At 33.2% G+C, this 26,823-nt stretch overlaps 2 protein-coding genes across 3 annotated transcripts; both read right to left on the bottom strand.

The window, feature by feature from the left end:
- Window positions 1–348: 348 nt before the first annotated feature.
- LOC110671846 (protein TAPETUM DETERMINANT 1) lies at window positions 349–3,486 on the bottom strand. The gene is made up of 4 exons (XM_021834447.2): window positions 3,331–3,486; window positions 2,293–2,604; window positions 1,892–1,987; window positions 349–982 (listed from the first exon to the last, which is right to left on the bottom strand). The coding sequence occupies exons 2-4, from the start codon at window positions 2,378–2,380 to the stop codon at window positions 639–641; spliced, it is 528 nt and encodes a 175-aa protein (XP_021690139.1). The 5' UTR covers window positions 2,381–2,604; window positions 3,331–3,486; the 3' UTR covers window positions 349–638.
- A 1,364-nt stretch (window positions 3,487–4,850) lies between these two features.
- On the bottom strand, window positions 4,851–18,264 carry LOC110671851 (protein MICRORCHIDIA 7). Of its 2 annotated transcripts, XM_021834460.2 has the most exons (21): window positions 17,538–18,264; window positions 16,421–16,495; window positions 16,272–16,306; window positions 16,110–16,188; window positions 15,604–15,696; window positions 15,431–15,515; window positions 14,723–14,798; window positions 13,260–13,388; window positions 10,831–10,929; window positions 10,145–10,246; window positions 8,867–9,028; window positions 8,687–8,782; window positions 8,105–8,156; window positions 7,924–8,035; window positions 7,734–7,807; window positions 7,220–7,605; window positions 6,352–6,446; window positions 6,194–6,275; window positions 6,024–6,065; window positions 5,787–5,909; window positions 4,851–5,677 (listed from the first exon to the last, which is right to left on the bottom strand). In XM_021834460.2, the coding sequence occupies exons 1-21, from the start codon at window positions 18,019–18,021 to the stop codon at window positions 5,606–5,608; spliced, it is 2,553 nt and encodes an 850-aa protein (XP_021690152.2). In that variant the 5' UTR covers window positions 18,022–18,264; the 3' UTR covers window positions 4,851–5,605. The 2 variants fall into 2 exon arrangements, with proteins under 2 accessions (XP_021690152.2, XP_021690153.2); XM_021834461.2 differs by lacking the exon at window positions 6,024–6,065 and having other exon boundaries at window positions 17,538–18,263.
- Between the last annotated feature and the right edge of the window lie 8,559 nt (window positions 18,265–26,823).

Below are 26,823 nucleotides of genomic sequence, written 5' to 3'. Positions count from 1 at the left end.
ATAATCCTCTCTCCCTATATATATATATATATATCTTCCAAATGACAAATTTCTAACAACAGAGACACAAACCTTGCGCGTCTGGAACGGCTGCAAGCACACAATGGTGGCGTCACAAATTGGTTATTGCAATAAAGTTTGTGGGTTAGCACATCACAGTCCGCTGAGAAGCGTGGTATTTGTGTGCTGCTCATGCAATTATTGAGATTTATGTCAACAAAATTTATTGATATGACCATGTGCCACTGTCAATATCAATTTATAAAAATGACAATACGTCCCAGAAAAGAAAACGTAGACGAACCAGTCACAAGAATCAGTAGCCAAAATCATTTCCCCAAACACGTCTGGAACAAGAAAACCATGAAAAAAAAATCTTGTAATTAAACTCTTACCTCCACGCATATTAACTTCCATAAAGCTATGTACAGATGGTCACTCCCAAGGAAGTTACCAAGAATTCTCGCAGCTTGCAAAACTCAAGAAATTTTACGTAGTTACAGACCTCCATGCATATCCCAAAAAAAAAAAATCCAACCAAAAACCAAGAAACAAAAATTAAGTATTTAAAAGACATCTCACATCATCACCATAAGCCACTCAGTGTTCTTTGTTATCCCAAGTTTTTAGTGTTATTTTCAGTGACAGATTACCGAAGAGACGGAGAGAGGGTAAAGGAAAGTATTCGCATACTCAAAGGAAAGTGTGCCACCATTGACCAACGGCTTGCCATTGTTAACAAGGCAATCATTGTAGCGAAGACGCTTGAAAATCTTGGGATTGATGAGCCGAGCTGAACTGAACCAGCCACAGGTAAGGTGAATGCCAGAGATATCGCAGCCAGTGACGCACACGTTCATGATCTCAACAGTGTAGGTAGGAATACCGTTAGGAAGAGGAGCAGTGGCTCCCTGGTTTATCAAAATATCGGCCTTTGTACACTTCTCTCCCCATATTCTATCAGGTTCCTCCGTTGCCAATGCTGTGTAAGGAGATACAAATAAGAAAATGGGGCTTTACAATAAATTCTTCAAGAATTGATAGCCTACGCTTTTCAAGAAGGTGCTACACTTGGCAGCTAATTAAACATTGCGTGAACACAACCAATTAACCCCCGACAAGGGACGCGTCAGCAGACAATACACTTTTTGGACGTGGTGGATCACAGGAATTATGTTTACAGGGGGAAAAAAGGAAACAGACAAATTAACTCTATTTGCAGGAGCATTATTCAAATTTATACCTTCTGTTTTCCATGTATGTGTCTTTTGATTTTCGATCTACTACTCCATTTGAAAATGCAAATTCAAAAGAAGTTTCAGCCAACTTAGAAAACGGTTTCTTCATATTAACACATGTATTCATAAAAATGGTTAGTAGTCCAAAACATTCACAAATAGAGAATTAACAGGTAGCAGAGTAAAAGCTGGCAACATGCGCCCTAGACATTAGACGCACGGGTCACAGGCTAACCAAGGCTTTTCAATGAAAAGGTTCTAAGAAAAGGTGTGATTATAACCCGATGGGTCATGAGGATCCCATAAAAAAAATAAGTCGCTGTAATTCTGTGTGGCTGGAGCACAATAGCCAACGGTGCACTTTAGCGTCAAGCATAACGAGAAAATAGAACAGACATGCACCTCTGACACCCCAATTGTACGCACATCTGTATATTCTACATTTACATGGACGCTAGTCGCTCTTACCAAAAACCCACAGCGAACAAATGCGTAACAAAAATCTGAATCGTTTCAGGATGCCTCACACAGCCAAGAATAGCACAGCAGCAAAAACCCAAATTCCCACCATAAGAAACATTCGTTTGGTCTCTCTTCATTTCAAAAACTAAAACAGGAAGCCTAAAGGAATAGGTAAGTCGGAATTATCTTACATCTCCTAAGAAGCTTTCGATGTGGAGCAAATTTTGTATAGTCCCCTCCTTTGGAGACTGACTTGTTCGATACCATGGATGTGCTGTAACTCACACCTGGAAACCAGAAATCCCGATGCAAAAGGAAGAATTAGATATGCTATTTAAGAGAAAAAATAATATCAGGCTATTTGTATAGTTTATTCCTACTGAAAAAAGGCGACAAAATAAAGGGAGAGAAGGAAAGTGGCGAGGAAACAAACATGGATACCCACCAATGTCACTGAAAGACAGACGCATCATCCATTAAACAAAATGCAAACCGACCATAATAATGATAGAAACAATAAACAAATACAAGGAATGTCTAGATCCATGGAATATTACAATATATAATATTGTACAAGAATACATATACGCACCTGTCGAATAAAGAAGCATGAATAATAGCACTACGGAGAAAAAAAGAACCAAAACGACGGCGACTCTACGCTTTGAAAAGGCTCTCATCTTCGAGGATGAATCTCTACTTTTAGGTGCAGAGATAGAGGAATCCAAGAACTTTTTTTATTTTCCCGAAGAGAAAAAGAACAATAAAAGTCAAATATATCGATAACTCAATGGAAGCAGCGAGTCGACTCGGCTGACTAAACCACCATGGATATGATGTTTCACTGGAAACGAAGAGTCTCTGAGCCTCTCTCTCTCTCTATCTCAGTCTCAGATATTGAAATCTGCATAAAAGAACGCGTTTGCATCTAAAAATGAGTGTTCATAATATCACATCATCAGTTAAAAAGGAAAAACTCAAAAACAACAACCGTCCGATTAGAACATAAAGCGGTTCAGATTTGACTGCAAATGTAGCTATAAATCCCTAGGACTCACGAGCTAGTATTTAGCTTTAAAATGACCTAGAAACGACGGCGATTGGTACAAGCCTCAAACAACTTGTTTAGCGTAAAAAAGCAAAAACACTAAAAGCACACGGCGATTGGCTTAATGGAGTTTTTTTTTTTCCCCAATAAATAAATTAATAATAAAAAAAGAGAAGAGCAGTTGTCTCTCGAAACGAAGACTTGAGGCAAGTCTTGAAGGAAGCGGAAGGTACTATGCTGTGACTGAAATGGAAAAGGTGTATTCTCCGGGAAAATTTTGGAAACAGGAAAATTGGAAATAAAAAAATGGCACCGGCAGCAATTGCAGCAGCGGAATTTACTGCGCGAGAACAGTGTCGACAAGGCAAAGAGTACAGTACCGCAATACAACAGAGACAGCGAGAGAAAGAAGCTTAAGAGACAGAAATGGCAGAGAGAATCGGTAAAGCCAGAAATGACAAAACCACATGAATTCCTAAAAGTGGTTCTCCGATCAAACGCATTTAATTTCCATGACCAAGGCTAATGAATATACGCATACAAAACTATACAAGCGTATGTCTAGGAGAGTGTTTCCTTCACCTCTGAAAAGGACTTGGATGATCAATCAACAATCAACACCGAAACGCGCGCTTTTTAGAGGGAGAAACTCTGATTCCTGGTTTTCAAGTCAAGGGAGAAAAGGGGGAAGAGGTTTTGAGTTTTTGTCTCGTTGTGGGAGTTACGAGCCATGGTGCCATTTCCATCGGCTGTATTTATAGCGTGGATTGGGAAGGTTAGGAATATGCTTAACCATGGTTAAAGCGCACGTGGCTATGTTAACTGTAAATATGTGAGCAGCTGAAGATGCACGTGGCTGTGTGACAGAGACAGTGGATATGATGGTTGCGGTGATTAGGGAACGTGTGGGCATATTTTAAGAATCTAATGTGGATTAGTAATAATAAATAATAATTGCAGGGATATTTATGATGCCGGGTTTGTTGGCTTTTTGGTCCCAATCACAAACTCTTAATGGAATTTTTGGCGTTTGTTTTGGTGAAGCCTGAAGGGCTAGAGCAGGGTTCATGGAAACTTGTCAACCAAATTGGGATGGGGTTAGATAAAAAGGCCTAAAAATGGCATTTCTGGCTAGAAGGTGGTCATGGTTATTACCTTCCTGCAGCTTTCCCAGTGTCTCAACGGGGCGGTCATTCTAGTTCTGTCTCAGAATATCATTATTGTGCACAAATTCACCAATTAAATGAAGCTCTAGAATTTCATTACTGGGTACAAATTCACCCACTAAAAAAAATAAACAAGTCTGTCTTTATATGTGCCTTTTGATGCTAGCAATAATGTGAGATAAACAGTCAAGGCAAAAATCTCTACCCTCATTGATCCAATTTTCACTTGATAACAATATGGGTTGGAATCACGCAATGAAGCAACATGGTAAGCGGCCAATCTCACCGCTAAATTCCCCCCTTGCTTACCCTGCACCGAATCCCTAGTTACGGTTTGACCAAACTCAATATGGCCCTTCTTTTTCCTTTATTTTTGCCAAAAAAAATTGATCTTCTTTACAAAAATATATAACTACATAATTGTCCATCACATTCTTTTTCTTTTCAGATATTAGCAAAAAAAAAAAAAAAAAAAAGAAAAAAGTAAAACAGAGAATGCATTTAAAGATTGTGCTTGAAAGGCAAAAAGATGACTTAGAATTACCTTTTAAAAAACATTCTTTTAAAAGTCATTTAGAATTAAGATTTAAAAATTTTAAATAAATATTTTTTAAATACTTTTCTAAAAACAATTCAAGCATACCACAAAAAGGTTCTACTTTAAATTAAAGTGCAAAAAAACAAGTCATTTGCGTCAAGTAGAAACAATGGAGATAAAAACTGGTCCCTTGACGTTCATTAGCTCTGCAAGCTTCTTAGCACCACCCCAGGATGAACAATCGCGGAAATTAAAGAACGAACATCACGTCCTTTCAGATTGTGTTTCAAGTCATCTTATGTTTAGTCTTCACATTATCATGTAATCTAATTCTAATTAGATAATTGAAATTTCTTGACTGCCTATCAATTTTCTGTCATAATCTCGGAGGTGGATCATGCGTGAGAAATAAGAACCTAATAATGAATATCATCATATACAAAGAAGTTTGGTAACAACGCTAGTTTCTAACAAGTCAAGACGCAATCCGGCATGACCACTAAGGGAAAATTATACCCGGTCCGCGTGTGGCCAATTCTGCTCTGTGGAGGATATGAACTTGATCCAAGCCACGGGGCAGTTCAGCCCCATCCACTTCCTAGCAGTTATGATTGGTTTCATTTCGATTCGGGCGGTCACTGGTTCACGATTTTGGAGGAGAAAAACTGAACCCAGCCCTTGCTATTCCCGAGGCCCTTGAACCGTTGACCAATCACAGGCCCAACTCCAACCGAGGCCGAATTAATTATGCCCGAAGATTGCATTTATATACACAACTGGCAGGTTAGACGGTTAGTACCAATGGTACTCCCCACTAGCATGCTAACGGCTACAGTTCCACAAAAATCACAGAAGCGCCACTCTAATCCAAAATTTGGCAATTGTAAGGGACTCTGCAGTTCAATACTCTGATCCAGCAGCTCAGATCCCTGCACCTTCTCATTTTTCACATCTACTTGAAACAAAATTACGGGGGAGTAGTTGACGAGAGCCCAATGCTAGAGAACATTCAATGAACAATTCTACACCTAACTTAGCAATGTTCAAAAGCCTATGTCTAGTGAAGTCATGAAAACCAGGTGCCTTTACAGTCCTCCAGGAAAAAGGAAGCAAAAGTGCTGTTAATTTAATGTGCTCTGATCATTCTGCTTTGTTAGTTAGGATATTTCATCTTTTCCAACAGCCTCACCTTGTCAAGCAACTCTTGGATAGTATTGGAAGCATCCTGCAACAAAAAAGCAACACATGAGATGCCCTACTCAGGTAAAAAGGAAGCATTCCAATTTCAGAAAGGAAACATAAAATATTTTTCTCCTTTAAAAAGGAACAAAAACCTTCAACTTTTTCCTCAAATTTTCCTCTTCTAGGTCACGTCGGTCCCTCTCCTCCGAAAAAATATCAATAAGACTTTCTTGTTCCTTGTTCAATTCCTCAATTTTTTGCTGTGCTTCCTTTAACTGGGCCAGAGCATACAGGAGTTTCAGAGGAAAACTAACTTTAAAAAAATGCAAGAGAAATAGAAGTGAATTGTCTAATAACTGATTAAAATCTTTTCTTCTTCATCTTCTTACCTTTTTTCCTTTTTTTTGTGGTACAGTAAAATAAAATGGTTGCTGTTGAATGAAGGAGTCCATTACAAATAGCACAAATAACACATGCAAAAGCACATGCATTGGTCACTTGGGTTCCTGTTTTCCCCAGATCTTCCAGCACAATAATTAATATAAGATGATAAACAAACCTGCATCTCGAGCGATTTACACTTATCACACTGCAAACCATGCCTCAATTCACCTCGAAACTCTGCTTCCCTTTTCTCTAATCTATAAATGAAAAAGAAGGGAGTTAAAAGTGAAAAATGAAGCACAATACTAGGAACTGCAGAGAAAAAGAAAGTACCTTTCCTTCAGCTTTTGGTTCTCTTGCTTCAGCTGATCAATAGTGCATAAATCTGATTCTGAAAGGGCAAGTTGACTGTGATCAACATCACCTGCCTGTAAATAAAACTATAACTATTTAACAAACATTAACAGAGTACATATAAAATGACATGCGCCAAGAGAAAGGCCAACAACCAATGTCTTCAGCTTTTGTCAATAAATAGAACGGACAATCAACATCTGTAATACATTCCATTGAAGACAGCTTCATTTGATCTACTATTCAGTATAACAAATTGAAAATAAATCAATTTATAACTACAATTACTTTAAAAAACTACTCAAGCATGACCAACTCAACTCAACTCAACTCAACTCAATTAAGCCTTTATCCCAAAAATTTATTGGATTCGGCTATATGGATTCTCTTTCTCCACTCTAAACGATTTTGGGTTAAATAGTCGGAAATGTGTAATACTTCTAGGTCATGTTACTCAAGCATGACCAAAGAGGTAAATTTCAGGTGGATATGAAAACACACTAAAACTCAAGTGAGCTAAAGCCATTGCAATTCTTAGAAAACTAAGAACAGAAACTTCTATGGCAGTTCTGTTCCTCATTTAATCTACATTTAAGGAAGGACCTCAAAGTATGTTGTTTAACAATAAGCAAGTGTTCCATTCACTTACATCTTCTTGTCACTCATCCTTTTTATGAAACTTGCCACCCAAGCTTTCATTCCGGGAAAAATACCATTTATGCATTGAAGATATTATTACACATTCTTAAAAGCTTAAGGGAGCCATTTATATCTGAAGCATGCAACCCAGCACAATTTTTCCAATCCAACTAAAGCTCAATACATAATATATTTTAAGAGACATAACCTTTGACTTGGATCGTGTGACTGCTCGCTGAGAGGAATCTTCAAAGCAAGAAGATGACCGAGCCGTCCGCAACCCATATTCTCTAGTAGGATGGGCAAAATGCACATAGTCATCATCACTGACATCTTCTAAACATGATGATTCAAACGACTTCATGTTTCTACTAGAGTTGGCTGGTGACTTTTTTTTGTCACTTCCTTTGCTTGGTCCATGTCCATTCCCATAGCCAAGGTCCCCATTTCTTGCAAAGCTTTGGGATCCCTTGCCTCCTTTTTGGTTTACATGAACATGAGAAAAGAATTTGGCTGAATGTGAAGATCCCTTGCCAGTAAAGGCAGTATGCTTCTTAGATTGAGAAGATATGTGTGAATCGTCAGGAGATGATCCTACAGAACCAAGAAAAATTTGTGCAATACTACTGGCAAGTAGCCATTAAAGCATTCACCACCAGTAACAAGAAGACATTACATCTGGTAGAAGGTAATTAAAAGCACTACAAGATCCCAGAATTTACCTTCAGCTGCACTTTCATTTATGAGTTTCTTATTTCGCCGCGGAGCATATCCAATTTTGTGACAGTAAGTGGACCTAACAAAGTAATGCATGATTATAAGTCACAGATAAACACCAGAAACAATTCAATACGGACAAGCAGAGCAAAACTACAGTTAAAATTTAAAAATTGAGGGACATGAGAAACAAACCAGTAACTCTTTTGCATTTGTACAAGCCGACCCTCAAGTCTAGCAAGAACTGTTGTACGTTCAAATCCCTGCTTATCATGAGCTGGTTCAACGAAATTTGCTTCCAGCACACCTGTCAACAGAGATTAATTGCCTCGTAGTTAGTAATAGATTCCAACGAACTACAAATAGATTGCAATACCTATAACTCCACGGCCATCACTTCCAGCTGCATTCCAAAGCCTCCAAAATGGCTGAAAAACAACAGTGCTTAGTCAAAGGATAACAAAAATCAATTTAAAATTATGTTCAGCAAACATGAGCAACATGAAAATACGGATGTGGGGGAGTTCCTGGTACCAAGATATATGTTATCATGCAATTTTACAGAGATGTTAGCTAGGAAAATACTTCCTCATTACCATGTTTCAAAGTACATTAAACTTAACAATGGGGATTATAACTTTCTCCCTTCCTAATTCCCATAAACACTCCACCCCATTCAGCATAACACAGGAACAGTTAAACTTTCTCTGAGACAAATTAACAAAATATACACCATTACCATATCCATTAACCCATAGCTTAACAAGACCAGTTTTGCATTAATCATCTTTCTTAAAAATACTCAGCAATTTTGGAAGAGCAAGAAAATAAACAATCCAAAGAAAAAGAAAACAAATTTAAAAAGAAGGATGAGGCAATCGTGATGATATACTAGGAAAGAACACAAAAGATAGTACTAACAAGTGCATGCATATATTTATCACTTCATCAAACAAACCTTAATGAGTCTATTTTTGTGATAAACATTGAAACCTTGAACATCAATATGATATTTCGCATCCTTCACAAAGCCAACAGTCACAATAGCTGCCATCTGTTGTCAACAGTTGCAAACAATCAGCATTCAGTTTGAGATAAGCAAAGAAAGAACTATGATAAAAGAATCATGATGTATTACATTTGAATCTTTTGAGACCCCATCAGCACCATGCTGTGGCCGGTAAGTTATCTCTTGAGACAACATCATATCATTCACTATATTGTGGTGCTCAACATCTTGTCCACGAAGAATGATTCGAAAGCCAGGAGGGGGTCTCAAGTAAAGAATTGAAGTATAACTCTGGACATTAACATGGAGCAGCACAATCACCACCAAGTCATAGAATAAAAGGGATACAAAAATTATTAAGGTAAGCAATTATCCATTGAGAGAAGCCAACACAATTTGAAGAATCCTACAAGTGATCCATCCACATCTGAATTTACCTGCTGGTTGATATATCTTCACCAAATAATTTTGGAAAACTCATCCAAGCACATTATAACTAACCACAGTAATGGTCCAGAAAAGTTGGAAAACAGATTCTAAATCTTTACAAGGAACATGTCGTTGATGGAAGTTCTAAGAGGAAAAAGAAATTGCAAGTCTAAGCCTCATTTATTTGATTTATTTTAATTCGTACAATGTCTAATTTAGTTGTTTGTAAGTTAATTTTAGCAACTCAGCCAATGTTGGTGCTTCTCAATTCACCGGAAATTATTTGTGAAAGACGTGCATGGATCCTCGATTGGATCTAGGACTTTTCAAGTCCCATTCATAATAGTAGGTAGATTAAGTTTCAAAGCTTACATTATTCTATTCATGTTCCCGAGTCCTTAATTTAAACCTATAAGTTCATAAAATCTATAAATGAACAAATATAGATTAATAAAGAAATTTCAAAAAAATTTCACTCTTTCTTCCCTCAAAATTCTTGTCCATCAATTAGCAAAAAAAATTTAAAAAAAAATGCATAAGACCAGCCCTAAATCCCTATTCACATATGCTATTTCTTGTATCAGTATTGCATCTAGCTTGCTCCACTGGAATTAGTTCAAAATTCACCTCTTAAAGACTACTAGTCCAATCGGATATTCTAATTTTTTAGCCTTTAAAAATCACCTATAAGACAATTTCTACAGTACCATACATTAGTCTTTGAGAGTTTATAGAAACCGTTAGCATTTACATCTGAAAAGCACAATACAAACAAGGCAACAACCACATTGGGACCAAAAGTGTTGGTTATCCAATTACACTAACAGCAATGAAAATAAGAAAAGACTATATTTAAATTAAAAATAATGAAAGAACCAAAGCAGTTTGCCATATTGGCAATAAATATAGTAAGACAAAAGAAAAATCTTCTAAATTGTTCATTTGAATATTATAAAATAGTTTAAAGCGATTAGCTACCCTTAATGAGTGCCTATAAGTCAGGAAGTGCCTGGAGTTTGGAAACTCTCTTGCCATCTGTATATTCTTCTCATCTCGATTGACACCTCGAAGTTGGATATCCTGCCAGATGTAAACCACATAAAACTACCATCACAAGCAAAGATAATGATAGAAGCAGCCCATTAGTGAATCATGAAGATTTGGGCCAAGATCAAGCACCAAAGCCCTTAAGGTTATATTATAGAAAGAAGTTGGGAAGGAAGAATGAGCTGGCAGGAATGGAAGGTTCTGTTAATGAGCTGTCACCCGAGAATCATTGGGAGGTTAAGCAGTTAGAGGAAATTGCGGATGAAGAATCACATGGCAATTAGTACTGTTGAAGGGTTTTCTTTTGTATACAAATAAAGAAATTGCAGAGAGGAGAGGGGGAGAAGAAATTGATGTATTTAGCATTTTGCTAAGGGCTAGCTTGAAGCTGGTTCGGGAGAGTGCTTCCTGGTTTTGTTTTATTTTAAAGGAATTGAGTCTTTGTATTTGCTGTTTGAGCATTCTCTGTATTATAATACTAACTCAGTTCCATTTCTATTCTGATTGTTTATAATTGCTGTTCTTCATTCTATCAGATAATGTTTGAAATTTTATTTGACATCAACCACAGAAAAAGGAAAAACTTAAGCAAAGGACGTCAGCAACTGATAGCATACATGAGGATCAGTGTCAAAATCAAGCTCCAATAATCCTTGATCATCCTCCCAAAGATTGTAGATTATTATTCTTGTCCCATGATCTGACATCGGATTGAACTATACAGTAAAAAAATCAATCCGTTAATAATTTAAAGAAAGACCATAATAATACAATTGATAACCATAAAGCTGCCCCGTGCAGAAGATTAGAAACAAAAAACTTCAAACTGAAAAACAAGCATAAAATTTATAAGCATTAATTGTTGGCTAAGCAGCGATAACATAAAGGTTAAAACTCAAAACAAAAAAAGATGAATAGGAGGCAAATTTATAAGTTCACACTTGTACATGTGTGCACAAGCATGCAAGTGTCTAAATTATTAAGATAAATAACATGAACTTGTAAGTCCCAAGTCATGATGAGGGACTCTGCAGTTAAGTATATTGAGAAGTGCATAATTTATTAATTTTACTCCCATCACATTTAGTATTTTTAGTGTGTTTTTTATGTTTAATTCAGTTGGTTAAAATATATTTATCATTTAGGCATATTTTTAGATAGTTATGGAATAATTGTGTTAAATGGAGAAATTTTCAGCATTTGACCTTTGTTGTATTTTTCAGGTGTTTCTAAAGTTGTGGGTCTCCAAATTGATTGCTATTTAATCCATTGAAAAGCTAAGATAGAGCACTTCAAATGATAAAGAGGGACCAAAGCCCAAATCAGTCTCCTAGGTTGACAAAATGAGCTATGGATCTATTGTAAAAGCCCAGACTCGATGGGTCACGACCAATTTCAGTATTTATTTTGAATCTGGAGTTCCAGACGTCCAAATGAAGCAAGGCCAAGCCCAATTGAAACTTAAGAGCCACCTCTACAACCTCTATGAAGGGCTGGACGAGAGATGAGGCCATTTTAATTGTCAAAAACGGCAATGAAGTCGTCATAATGGGCTGGATCATCTGACTGAACCAGTCTCGGTTTTTGGGCCATAACTTGGGCTGTAGACTTCGAATTTGGGTCCATGAGTACCTGTTGGAAAGCTAAGAAATAGGGCTACAACTTTCCTGAAGAGGGCAAAGGCAGATTCGGAAAGAAAGTCGCTGAAAATCTGCCTTGATTCCAGAAACATGAATGCAGACTGAAAATATACATCTTGAATTTCAAAACCTTTCCTAGTTTGGTTTGGTTTCTATCTTTGGGATTAGATTTTTTTAATATAAATACGTCTTTGGGCAGCAGCTAAGAGCATCTCAATTTAGACTTTCGTTCTCCATTTACATTCTAGATTTCTTCTTTAATTTTCTACAAGCCATGAAAATGAGTGGCTAAGTTTTTAATTCAGTTCAAGGGATTCAAGTTCTTATGTGTGATTTGTGAGACCAGGTTCTCAATTTAATTTATGTCTTTTTGAATATCTATTGTTTTCTGATTTAATTGTTTTTGATCTGTTGAATGATTTGCTAAAAAGGCCTATTAGTTAATTGTTTGATTTGATCAGTTGCTAGTTCATCTTCACAATCCGTAATTGTTGTGTAAGATTGAACATGAGTAGCAATTAGATTTTATTGATTATGATCCCAGTTTTCGATAATAACCTAAGGAAAATAATAGGGTGGATTAAATGATTTATGCTTTATAAATTGTTGTTCAACTTAACTACTGCCTTTTTTTAAAGCAGTTATTAATTTGATGAGGATTGCTTAATACCAACTCAGTTAATAATTAAAGTCAATAAGAGTGCTGGGCTCGAATTGATGAATATAGGGAAGTCAGGGGTTTACCTCACCGTTTGATAAATCTACGTTAAGTATTCAATAAGAGATAATTGTATTTCTTTTGTCTATGATCAAATCAATACATTGGAATGCGAATTACCTTAGACTGAAGTTTGTTTAAATTGAGATTTTCATATTTAGTTCTTGAATTTCTAATTTCTTCTGATTTTGTGTTACAACCCCCCCCCCCAAAAAAAAATCTTTGTTTCTTTCATTTTCCATTACACACAAGTCCACGAAATTTTATAATTCAGTCTCTAGGGTTCGACCTGAATTTACCACTTGCTGCAGAAAATATTTCATTACTGGTAATTTCAGTTAATTTTATTTCTGGTGGATTCGACACCCATCATATATCATACCTCAAAGGTCAAGAAGAAGAACATTCAACAGAGCACATAAACCGTTGACCAATATCTTGTTGATAAAACTAAAAGCAGAGATTCAAAAAATTGGCCAGTTGCTAAACTTCAGTTCTTTGGACTTAAACGGTTCATAGTTCATACTCACAATATTATCTTCCTTTTCAATTCTAATTATATTTTCCCTTTTCTTTTCACACATAAATTTTGTATCTAACACACTATAGGGTAATTAAGAGCAGTTCGTGGTATTCTTAATTTCTTAGTACCTTATTTTACACTTCAAGATTAGATAATCACATTCACCTGATGAAGGAGGTCTGCCTCACTAGAAAATGGGGACCATTGAACTATTGTTTGTGCATTTCTGTTCCAATCACCAATAGAGACTCGTGTCATCTTGTTCCATTCTCCCCCTTTTCTTTCATAGTCAAGCTTTTCATAAGAATTCACAAGACACCAAGAATTAGAAGTGCATAAATCAAATATGAGAATAATAAGAATCTAACAGCAAGAAAACATGTTATCCACTGAAGCAGAAGCAAGAAATTTGTAGTCAAGTTAGTGGCTCAGGTTAGGTGGAACATGTAATCCGGACTGTAACAATGTGATCAAGACAATCAACGGACAAGGAAATTTGCAGCACCTTTAGTGGCTCAGGTTAGGTGCAACATGCAATCCAGATTCTAAGAATGTAACCAAGACAATCAATGGTCAAGGGAACTCAGAACTCCTATTAATATTAAAATATACTAAAGCCCCTGATTGGAAATCATGTGCGTGTGTGCGTATGCGTTTGTGTGCGTGCGTAAAGATAGATAGATAGATAGATGGAGAGAGAGATAGTGAGAGAGAGAGAGAGAGAGAGAGAGAGAGAGAGAAAGCGAGCATCCATCAAATCAACATATCAAGAAGTAAATACTCTAAAATGAAAAGGAAAAGAGAGAGAGAGAGAGAGAGAGAGAGAGAGAGAGAGAGAGAGAGATCAATTATGCTTCTAGCATTTGTCAAAAAAAAAAATTAAAGCAGCTATGCAACTCAATCGTGAACAATTCAACTCTTTTGGTCTTCATCTCTCTCAGCCTCTATCTATCTGTCTATCAAAATATTACTGAAACACATTTGAGAAATACAATTATCTAGTCACTGGTAAATTGAAATCCAATTTCTGACCAAAGCCCATGCATGGATTTGGCTCTTCCAATTATGGACAACAGGAAAGGGTAGCCAAAAATAGTCCACAGCAATAAGTGGAACAACAACTGCAAAATTAAGGAAAATATTAAGTTATTAATGAACAGGCAACACAATAGAGCTCCAAAAACCCAAAAAATGTACAGGAAGAAAATTGATGGTTTTCCTCCATGGAGTACAAATGAAATTATCTAATTACAAATATCAACTAGGATGGCCTCGGTCAGCACGCTTATAGTTGGGGATCAAGGGTTTGAGACCCTCTCTCCAAAAGAAATAACAAATCATGAGTTCAACTCGCCAAAGCCTACCAACTAACATGGATGATATATACTGTCAAAGCTATAAAATTTAAAATTTTGAAGTCAGAGTACATACAAACTGATATATTACACAAAGAAAAAAAAATCCTTTACATTTAAAAATCAAGAAGATATTATAATATTAATCATCCTTCAACATATTTTGCATGCTGTCTATAGAAACAGTTAATATCAACCATTCTATTTTTTGAATAGATATCATGTGAACGTGGATTACAAAGCTCTTCAATACATAATAACTTAGTTTATTACCATGGGTACCACAATATCTTCTTTTCCTGTACTCCTCAGGAAAGTGTATGACAGTAATCCAATGCTCTGCGTAGGACTGAAAGCAACACAATGAGGTGACTTCCCACAACACCAAAGCACGAATGATTCTTGACTTTAATCAAACAATAGAAAACCACATAATTAACTAAACACATGAAGCAAAGCTAAGAGATATGCATGCTGACGACTGATAATATTGACCAGCAAATAAACATGAGAAAATCAAAACACTCACAGTGAAACGGTTCTTTTAATAAATTGAACAAAAGCAACTTACACAATTGGATCAAACAATATGACCACATTGTAAAGCATCATTAATTTTATTGAAATTATAGGGAAAATCACAAGGACAGGAGAAGCATGACATGCCATTCATAGAATATGCTAGCCGCTACACATCCTGTGTAGCATATATTTAACATTAAATAGTTAATCCCATGAAAAATTACTCAATACTATTAGTACATAACTCTCCTCCCAAATATAAACAACTAGCGAGAAACCTCCATCATTCACAAAAACTGAAAGATTATCCAGGCTATAGATAGAAAGGTTGGTTGACAGATCCAACAGTCCAATCACTGGTCTTATATTGCTAAAAAGCAAATTAGTAATATTTGCTATCCACAGAGGCAAGAGCTAATAAAAAAACAATTCTAAACAATAAACACAGCAAGTACAAACCTTTTTCCATCTTTCCCATGGCAACGTGAGAATACAATAACATCTGCTCCAAGCCTCATGGTGCTAGTCTTAAATCCATTGCCATCTGATAAAAAGTATAAGCAATCTCTAAATGGCTGCCATAATACAGAAATGCAGCCATAAACAAGCAAATCAAAGAAAAGGAGTTTTACACTGTCCAATGGTGTTAGCCACTTTGCTTTTTGCAGAATAACCCAAGGACATGCATTGTCGCATTTTATCAGGATCCATTCCACCACCATTATCTGCAATAAAAGTAAACATAATGTCCCAGAGGCAAACAAATTAGAAGTGAAAATAATAGCATTATTAAAAAGGAGGGAAGGGAAGGTAAGACTGGAAAAAAAAAAAAAAAGAAAAAAAATTCTCGGCATTTGAAAATACACGATCTAAAGGCTGTTAAATTGGATAAAACAAAAAAAAAATCATGAAAAGAGATGCATACTCCATTTAGGATTAAAACAAAGTTCTAGGAACACCCCCCCGCCCGAAAAAAAAAAAAAAAGGATATATATATATATATATATCCAAGAGAACTTCAGCTATATCACCGGTAATGACTAATCCACGAATCCAACAACTGATATTCATAAATGATGCTAATATTAAGTTAAACAGAAATCTCTCAAAGAAAAATACTCATAATGAAGATGAATACCTTCAATCAAAAGCATTCTGCTTCCGTTCTTCCTACTTTCAAGCATATCAATATTAACATATGTTGCTCCATTGCAAACCTGAGATCAACAACGAAACACCATCAAACAATAAAGAACAAAATTCTATTTGCCACAAAAATCCAGTAAGAAGTAAGAAGTACCTCATCCAATGAGTTGTCTAAAAGTTCCGCAAATGCTGCAAAGTAAAAGCAATAAAGAGTGGCTAATGAACTAGAAACTCACAGAGCCAATGCAAATTCTGAACATCACATCATGTTGTGAGGATTCAAAAAGGATTATGAAAGTTTACCTCCAAGAGCCCACTTATGACTGGTTGCATTGGAATGTAAAAATTTAGGATGAACCCTGACATGATCCATCCCACCTATAGATTATAAACACACATGGGATTATTGAACTCAATAGTGTAGGAAATGAAATGCCATATAAAAGACATGAAATGACTATATGGAATAGAAAGTTGCAACTAGAGATGCTCAAAAGTTCATGAAACACTAAGATGATAATCCACAATTAATGTAATCTCAAAACTTGATACTTTGTATATGCAAATAATATTTAATCTCAGCAAAATCAAAAGTCTACAAATTAATTATGTGAATATAATTTTCCCACTTATTCATTGGGCATAATCCTGTGCTGATATAATGGAAAGTTTTAGTTTGTCGATAGTGTAGTTCATGAGCAAGTGATCCAAAGGGAGTGCCATTAATATCCCTGGCAACACTCAAAACAGGTATCTAGAATAAAACACAGGCAAATGGCTGTGCCCCTGCATACATGCAAAGAAAAAATAAAGAGGAAAGAAATCCCAACCACAAATTGCAACCTTGCGTGCCTCATATGCTACATCAGTACATATTAGCATAAGAAAAGGAAATCATCCCGTTGCAACTTTTAACAACAAGAATTTAAGCAAGTATTCTTTGCCCTGGAAATGATGTGTAGATCCTATGGAATCGTGTTCAAATTTTATTCTAAATACCTAAATAAAATGTAAATGTAATCTTAAAAATAATTATTAAAAGTACATATTCAGCTTAAACTCAAGTTATTCGAAAATAAAAACATCATAAAAAAATCTTGATTTATGCCCAACAACAAAATACACTCCTATTCCAAGAGCAAACCAAACATGGCCTTAAAACACATGTAAAAGGAATCAAAAGCTCAAATGAAATTTCATGATAGCAACTCGTTGTTGTTAGCACTATACTCTCAGTTATAAATGACCCAAAGAGAGAAAATCAAAATCCCTCTAATCTCAATAAAAAAAAAAAAAAAAAAAAACGATGTTCCTGAAATTCTTCAAACATGCAACTAGAAGACGCTCCATTTAATGAGATAAATAGAGGCAATAAACGAATGAGAAAAATAGACAATAATCCCAAAGAATAGCTGAATACCCGAAGATAAATCCCAATCACCGGAAGGCGCACCCCCATAGTCTCCAGCTTTCCAAAACTGTTTACAACTGTGACCAGTTAAACTCACATCCCCATTCCCCGATGGCGCCAACGCCGCCGGAGTTGAGGTCGGAGTCAAATCCATATTCGAAATCACCGCGGAATGCGATGGCGCCAAGGCCACCGCAACCGGAGAAAGGGGAGCTAGAAACCCCACTGGCAACACGACTCCCAACTCATCAAGCTTCCTCTTCTTCTTGGAAATTCCGTTGCCGGTTGAAGAAAGCCTAGTTCCCGGGGAAACTGCAGCGTTGGCATTGTTCCCGTCATCCGAGTCAGAGTCGGAATCACTGCTACTGCTACTGCTGCTGCTGCTGCTGAGTTCGATCAACACTGGAGGCCCCTTAGAAACGCTGTCGTTCCCTCGATTCGGTTCGGGGGTAGGCAAGGTCTCGATGATCTCCTTCTTTATGGCAAAGTCCATGAATCCTTTTTCGTCCCTTGTCTAGAAACGTAAGAGATACTTTTGAATTCAATTGCCTTTGCATGAGAGATTCAGATTCTTGGGGAAAAAACAAAAAAGAAGTTCTGCATGACGCTGTGAGGGTTGCAGGGCCGGGGACTAAAGTGCTGGCCGTCGGATTGCAGCACTTCTCTCGGTTTCCGTGCAACAGTGTATCTATTGATAAGAGCCGATTTGGCGCCTCACATGTACAACTTGGAGCGGAAGATTAAGCGGCGCCAGTTAAGAGCTTCTCAACAGTGCACAACAGTTACAATACTTACGTTACGGTCCAATCAAACCTGCTCTCTTGTTTTGGACCCACCTAAAGAGGGTACGGATATGGCATTTTATTTTATTTTAGGAAATAAAATTAATCTGATTGGCCTCTTTCATTTTGGTAACAGCAACAAGTATAGAGCCAAATAAAATCTATCGGCTCCTCTGAAAATTTGGCAAGTCGGGTCATTGATTTGGATCGGGTCCTGGGACGTATAGCCATTGGTTAATGCGATATCATATATTGGCACGATTCCTGGAAAAATCATTGGCAAAAGGATCAATTTTAAATTTTTTTTTAAATTAATTTAAAAATTAAATTGTAAAGAATAAATTTTTTTTATTTAAATTAAAAATTAAGAAGTTTAATTTTTTAAATTTTGTTACTATATTTCTTGATGTAGTAATTTAAACTTAAAAATTAAGAAATTTAAAATTTTTTTTTTGCTAAATTAGACTTATATTAAAAATTCTTAGTTAATTTAGGTAAAAAAAACTAAAAATTGGCAAAAAAAAAATTTCTTTTTAAATTGTTGATTTGCAATTCAAGATGTAATTCGCAAGATACAGACAAAAGTCAAAACTAATAGCAAATACAATCTCCAAGGGCCAAATTAAGAAAATCCAAACCAAGAGATCCTCTTATCTCTAAGAGATCGGTAACTAAAGGAACAAAGTCCCTAACAATGCTGCTTGGTAAACCTTTGAGATCTAGATCGAAAAATAAGAAGGAATAAAATCTTGGAGCTTCACATCAACAAGACAACCTGCATGTATTCCGGAAAAAAAAAACCCTAAAATGATTTTTCAATCCAATCAGCCGCTGGACTTCGGAGCCAACAAACCACAATCAACGTCGGTAGCCTCCATATGGGATGAGATAGAACTCATGGCCTCTCAATTTCTTGTAGCTTGGGAAGGATTGAAGACCATCGAAATACAGTCTTAAAACCTTGAGATAACCACAGTCAAACATGCAAATAGCCCTCCATGAAGACAGTGACCACCTAACAACAGCGACTGGCTAAACCCAAACAACGCAACACAAAGTCATTACATAGATCTTCAAGGTTATTTATTTAATTTACGCAAAGCCAAACAGTAATTTATTGTCTCATTTATTTAATTTGAAAATATGTTAATAGTCCATGAAATTCTAGACCTTTCTTACTGTTAACACCTTCTCCATTTAAATAAAAAGGTTAGGCCATAGCATATTAAAAGTCATTAGGCCCATGTAAGTTCAACCAAAGGCCCATGTAAGTTTAATATTAATTAATATTAAATATTATTTAATATTTTTAATGTATTCAAAAATATTTTGTAATCTTTAAATTATTTTTTTAAAATACATTAAGAACAATAAATAACCTTCCTTCTCATTAGAAAGGAGATAGGATAACATAACAGGAATGTCAAATGAGCAGTTCTTTCTAGCCGAATGCTTTTCAATGTTTTATTTAGTTTTTTTTTATTTCTTTGGAGAGAATATATAATAAATAGTTTTGTTTTTTTTTCCCGATTACATAATGATTGTTGAACCTAATTGTATATGTTTTTGTTTTATAATCTCTCTCTCTAACCTCCCCACCACCCCCACATTTGGCCTTTGCAATTTTTTTTTTTTTTTTTTTTTTTTTTTTTTTTTTTTTTAAATTTTTTTTCTTTTTTTTTTTTTTTTTTTTATAAGTATTATTAAGTATTGAAATTAGTTTTTGACTATCGAGGGGGGTATAAAAAAAATTTAAATAATTTTTTTTAAATTATTTTTTAATATACTCTTATTAATATATTTAAAAAAATAAATTTTTTTAACAGCGATTTTAATAGCAATACCAAATAAATTTTAAATAAGCGAGATTCAATTTTAAACTGAATAAAAAAATTTAAATTACTATTTATTATAGACTAATTGAACTTATCTGAGAGATTAATCAAACTAAATCAACTTCAAATAAATTAGTTTGATTCGATTTGGATGATTGATTATATCAATTTGATTCTCAAATCTCAATATCATATCTCATTATTCACAAATTGCATTTTAAAGAAACTCAATCGCATTATAAAATTTCAACAAAATTTGTCAGAATTGGCAATAAAAAATCCCATCTAATCAATAACCCAAAAAAACTAATTAATCAACAATAAAAAAATGAAACAAAACTTTAATATAACTGAACAAGCAATGAAATTGAACAAATTCTCAATATCTTAATCCACAAAGTGGGTATGTGACTGTGAAAAGTGAGGGTGAGTGGAAAGCCTAGAACACTGAATGGCATATTGGGGGTGAGGCTAGCCACTGAACGCCAGAGACCACGAGCACTGAAAGGCAAGGACTAAAAGAAGAGTCATGGACTACCTCCCTCATGTGACCATGACTACTATAAGGCCTCCTTCCTTGGTCTTTGTGAGTCATGAGGCGCTAGATATGTGATAATTAAATCTCAATATGTGAGAGTAAAATAAAAGAAAAAGAAAAGCTAAATGATGTTGCCTGATATTTTTGGATTAGTGGACAGTCTTAGTATTGCCCGCAACGAAAAAATATATAAGATCAGTGGTTTAAACAAGGCCACTATAATACTAAAGTCAATAAATGATAAAGGAAGTCCAAATACTGAAAATAGTAATAAAATAGAATTGTGTACCTTAACTAGTATCATGAACCATTTATATAGAGCAGATTTTGGTATCTATTTTGTCCTATTTGGGATTTTGCCAACTTATACCCAACAATTTCCTTTCATATATTACGGAAACTTACCTATAGTGTAGTAGTGACAATCTCGGTAGAAATATAGCACATCCTATTAGCATGCATCCATTCTTTAGACTGTTTGAACACCTTACTTAGTTCGAACATTTTACATTCCATCCAAACTTTATGTTATTTTATTTGAACATATTTTATCTTAATTGAACACTTTACGTTTTATCTATATATATTAGGTCCTGGCCGAACACCATGTATCCTAACCGATCATATGACCGAATACCTTATGTCTTATCTGATCATTTTGTTTATTTAATAAAGTTTAGATATAATATGAACCTAAAGATCCTAACATTTTATCATCTAGATCGGACTTTTAGTCGTACTATATCATTAGACAGAGATTAACAAGCAGTAGCAACAAAGAGGGAAGGTCTCTCGCCCAAGGTTTTAAGGAAAATAAGCTTCTATATGAGAAAAAAAAGGGATGATGACTTGTATAAACACTCTAAAAGAGGCAATATGGTGTTTTTGGTCTATTCAACTTTTCTTCACTTTTTGGTAAAAATAATTGAATTGAAAAAAAAAAATTATATAAAAATACTAAGTGAAGTAAACCATTTGAATCGAAAAAACAAACCAATTAAACCAAATTAGCTTCATTCAAATTCAATATTTAGGTTTAAATTGAAAATCACCCGTATCAGCTGTATAATGGATGCACACACGTCAAAGCATATAACAGATTAATGGCTCTAACCTACTTTTCAGAGAAGTTAATTTTCAATATTATTAAGAAAATAATGTTAAAAAATAATTTAATTATATCGGATTTCGTAATTAATATAGTTAAAACAATATTTTCTGAATAATATAGTGTAAATAATAATATTTAAAAAATCCTAATTATATTAAGTATCAAATTCGTATTTTATTTCATCGATTTGCAATCAAATCCTTGAATTTGAATATATTAGGAAATAGTTTATATCCATAAGATAATTAGAAAAATCATATTCCAGTAAAAAAAAAAAAAAAAAAAAAAAAACAACTCTGGTGAGTGCAGTGGCGAAATTAAGATTTTACCTTTAAGGGTAAAAAAATATATATAATGTGATATGCAAAATTTTATCGTGCATATAATTTTATTATAACAAAATTTTACAATTTTTCTAATAAAAAATTTACATTAATTAATAAATAATTAATAAAACATTTCAATATTATAGTAGAAATTAATATTTGTATTTTTTTAATTTAAAGTAAAAAATATTAAGTAAAAATTTAAACATTGCTGAGTCACAATAATAATATTTTTTTAATATTTATTTTAGGGAGACCAATAAATAAGAATATATTAAAAATAATTATATAATATTCTAATATATTTTATACTAACAAATTTTTAAAAATTTTGAGAGGGGTATGGTCCCTTAGGTCCTCAAATGAATTTAGCTTTGGATGAGTGCATCTAAATTAATCACATATACTTATTATTTTAAGGTTATTCACTTTTATATAAAGAAAGTGAGAAGATTGTCTTTTATTGTATAATCCTTTCATTATAATTGACCTATTATAATTCCATCGAATTAAAAAAAAAATCTAACTAAATTTAAATATGAAAATAATACATGTTTTCTCCTATTCCCTTTGTTTAATTAAATATGTTTATCTGTTTGGAAAAAAAAAATAATTGACTTGTAAGATTTAAGAAGTAAGCCGTTGGGTTGTTTTTTTTAGGGGTGAGCATTCGATTCGAATCGAACTGAACAAAATCGAATTAAATTATAAAAATCAAATTTTAAATTTTAGAAATTGAACCGAATCGAAATTGGTAAAAAATTGAATCGAATCGAACCACTCTATTTCAATTCGGTTCTGTTTAAACTGATCGGTTTTGATTTTTGATTGATTTTTTAATTTAGATTTGATTTTCAAGTTATTTTGTCTAATTTTGACTTTGGTTTGAACCTAATAACCATTAATCAATGAAATTAAATAATTAATATATATATAATTAAATATAATTCATAAATTTTTCATAAAAATAAATCAATTCAAAAATCAATTCGGTTCGATTTAGTTTGATTTGAATATATAAATTACTATTCGATTCAGTTCAGTTTAACTGATTTTTTTTCTCTTAAAAACCGAACCGAAATAACAGAAATTTTTATAATGTAAAATTAAATCAAACCGATTAAATTTTAAAATCAAATTGATTGAACCAAATTGATTCAATTCAATTTAATTTTTCAATTTAAACCGAATTCTGCTCGGCTCTAGTTTTTTTAACACAGCATCTGTACATCTCCAACTGTTCCGATGGCTCTAACATATTTTTTTGAGAATTTTGATTTTAAAAGTTAACAGTCATTTAAAAGATATTTAATTGTTTGAATATTGCAAATCAATATATTTAAAATAACATTTTTTTTCAACTCAATTGGTAACAACAAGGGAATCTAACCATATTAAATATCAGCATCCTTTTTTATTTCTTCGGTTGGCTACTAACCCTTGAATTCGAATTTAAATATATATATAAAAAAAAAACCTCTTTTTCTCCTTTGTTTAGTTGAATCTCTGTTTTTTTTTTTTTTTTAAAAAAAAAAAACCCTTTTAGTAAGGCACTTGATATAATTGACAGGGTTGTTATTGAAAAAAAGGATTTTTTTTTACACGTATTAATTAAATAATATTAAAATAGTTAAATTATGAGAATAATAAAATAATTATTTTTAATTTATTTTTTTTAATGTTTAAAATAATTTCAAAAATTATTTTTTATAATTAAGTGAGATTAAATTTAAACATTTTTTTTTACTTATATTCAATATGAGATTCATATATTAAATAAATAAATTTTATATATTTATATTTTTAATTTATAATAAATAGGGTTAGATAAAATTTTTTCTTAAATATGAATAATTATCCAATCACGCAAAAATTAGCACGTATTATGATAAAAATATATATTATATTTGAATTTATGATTACAAGTTTAGTCTGAGTCTGTTTCGACATAATTCAAATCGAAACTAGTGATTCTGTGTTGAGAAAGAAATGATGAACTAAAATCGAACAGATCCTATATAATTTTGGTTTAAGGCTGATTTTGCTCTGATTCAATAACAATTCTGCTTTCAATTTATATTATATTTTTGAACAATTCAATCGCTATCAATCCATGTGGCGCTTTCCTACACCCTTTCGGTCATTTAAAAAAAAAAAACATATTAGTATATTTATTATTGAAAGAAAGAAGACAAGCAAATCCAATGTAGGATGCCAATAATTTGAGTTTTTATATATACTCAATTTAATTGAATTTTATTAAAATAAATTTAAGTAATATATAATCAGGTTTTAAATGAATTCGAAGTTGAAAAATAATACTCGTAATAGGTTTGAATTATATATATATATATATTATAATAGTATTTATAAATTATTTTATTTTAAATTTAATGGAATTTAATTATTTTATGAAATTATTAATTTTTTAAAATATAAATTATTAATAAAAAAATTATATAGATTATTAATTAAAATATATAAAATTAAATGGATTTGATTATTATTCAAGTAATAATAATTGGGTTTATGACAGATTCATATAGTTAATAGTAAATTTTAATCAGAGAATGATTCAAGTTTTGAAAATATTAATCGAATTCAAATTTGATTTGAGTGATTTTTATGAGTACTTTACCTGTTATCATCTGTAATCCGTTTAAGTAATTTTTGCATGTACTCAAGTACTAATCATTAATTGTCATTTTAATTAAAATTATAATAGGTTTGATATAATAATACATGTATATATAATTTTATATTAATTGAGTGTTTGTACACAAATAATGAAATTTCCATAAGATTTTTGGCCAATTAAAATTCTTAAACGACTGAACATTGTCGATTTCAAATTTAATACGAACTAATAATCTGATTGGATTTGGATTCTAACTCAGCCTTGGCCGAGCCTGAGTCTATGGATTTTAATTGCTTAAAATAACTCAAGTGTGTGTACGTATATATATATATATATAATCTCATCTTTGATCACACCTTAGAAAATAATGCACACAAAACAGGTGTATATATATAGACAAAAATTAAATGGCAGCACATGTGAAAAGGAGAATGCAATTTTCCGGCTAATAGTTACAGGAGGTGAACCTTCATGAGCTGACCACTGTGCATATAATGGCTACTTTTGGATCATTCATCACCAAGTCAAAATTAGAGGTGGCGAAGTTTGCATAAATTAAGAATAGAAAAAATAAAAGCTCACGGCAGTTGGATGTCTAATCTGCGCATAATTATCAGCTGACGCTAAATTATTTAAGCGAGATGAGTTAAATTTCGTCATTAGTAGAAACAAAGATTAATCCATTTATCTAAAACTACGGGCTCAAACGCATGCGGATACCCTGAGCCGCCAGTGGTCGTCATCTTTTATTACCAATCAAGGACGCAAATTTCATATTTCCTAAATTGACTGTTTAAGATCATCCATACTTCAGCAACAAGTTGTTAATCAATTTTCTTTGTATACTATTATTAATTAATTACTATTTTTTTAATTTAAAATTTTACATGTAATGTTGAAATAATTGAGCCTCTTTGATGAATTATTCATGCTATCTCGTTAAATATATAATCTCATATTAGAATTAAGGGAAAATTTAATTTTTTATTTTTAAGAAAATACCATTTTTCAATGCTCTTGATATATATATATAATAATTCATATTTATTTGATAAAAAGAAAAAACAAATTAATATATAGCTTTTTTTTTTTAAGAATTAATATATATAGCTTACTTATATACGATTTAGTGATCGAATATTTTGAAATAGTGACTAAAATTTGCACATGCTTTATCTGATTTATTCAATAAAAAAAAAAAAAAAGTGACGAAGGGTATTAGCTATAGTCTCCTTAAGGGACCGAAATTGAATAGGAAAGGAAAATGACCTCTAATTACTCCTCATATGGTCCGTCACACCCAAATGAGAAAAAGTCATTGCTTTTCTTAAAGAGAACGTAAGAGTGATGCCCTCAATAATTAAGGTCATGATCTAGAGGTTGATGAAATTAAATATTTTAGATTTCGATCCCATAATTAAGAAGTGAATCATATTTTAGAAAGGCACTTTCATATGGATATATTATATATTTTTCAACTGCAATTATATATATATTTTACTATAGTGCCCGCATATTGCATATAATATTCTTTTCTAAAAAATAAAAAAAAGAATTTGTTGAATTTACCATGGTAAAACAATTATTCCTGCCTCTACTTCTAGCTACTTGTATTTCTTCTTGCTCCTCATCATCTTCTTCTATTCATATGAATCGGAATATCGAGCTCTCGCTGCCGTAGTTGCTGAATTTGTTGGTTACTATCGTATGCAATGTATCATTTATTTTCTGCTGTTTACAAATGAAGCCATATTAATTAAATTAATAATAATGTAATAAAATAAATTTAATGAATAAAAAGTTTAATTTGTAACCATAAAAAATCATGCGACCAACAAGTAATATATATACTTTTCTTCTGAACCACAGAGATATACATATAATAAGTGGCGACTTACAGGGAAGTTCACTTTACCTACGCCCACTTGGGAAGTGATTTATGATTATATATTTTTTCTATGGAAAGAGCCAATGAAAACGCTCGTAATTGGGTTACATATTTGGTTTTACTGGTGAGCTCTCTCCTTGAAAGTTCCACTGTTGCCTTTCCATTCAATTAATTATC

Source organism: Hevea brasiliensis, chromosome 13, assembly GCF_030052815.1.
Source record: "Hevea brasiliensis isolate MT/VB/25A 57/8 chromosome 13, ASM3005281v1, whole genome shotgun sequence".
NCBI lineage: Eukaryota > Viridiplantae > Streptophyta > Magnoliopsida > Malpighiales > Euphorbiaceae > Hevea > Hevea brasiliensis.
Note: the sequence above shows the minus strand (reverse complement) of the source record. Positions and strands in the feature narration are given on the sequence as shown.

Coding starts and splice junctions, on each gene's coding strand:
- LOC110671846 (XM_021834447.2), bottom strand. CDS start 2,380: ATGAGAGCCTTTTCAAAGCGTAGAGTCGCCGTCGTTTTGGTTCTTTTT. Junction 1,988..2,292: donor CATGCTTCTTTATTCGACAG/GTGCGTATATGT, acceptor TCTGGTTTCCAG/GTGTGAGTTACAGCACATCC. Junction 983..1,891: donor TCGAAAGCTTCTTAGGAGAT/GTAAGATAATTC, acceptor CTCCTTACACAG/CATTGGCAACGGAGGAACCT.
- LOC110671851 (XM_021834460.2), bottom strand. CDS start 18,021: ATGGACTTTGCCATAAAGAAGGAGATCATCGAGACCTTGCCTACCCCC. Junction 7,606..7,733: donor AAATGAAAGTGCAGCTGAAG/GTAAATTCTGGG, acceptor TTGGTTCTGTAG/GATCATCTCCTGACGATTCA. Junction 6,066..6,193: donor GTAAATCGCTCGAGATGCAG/GTTTGTTTATCA, acceptor TTCATTCAACAG/CAACCATTTTATTTTACTGT.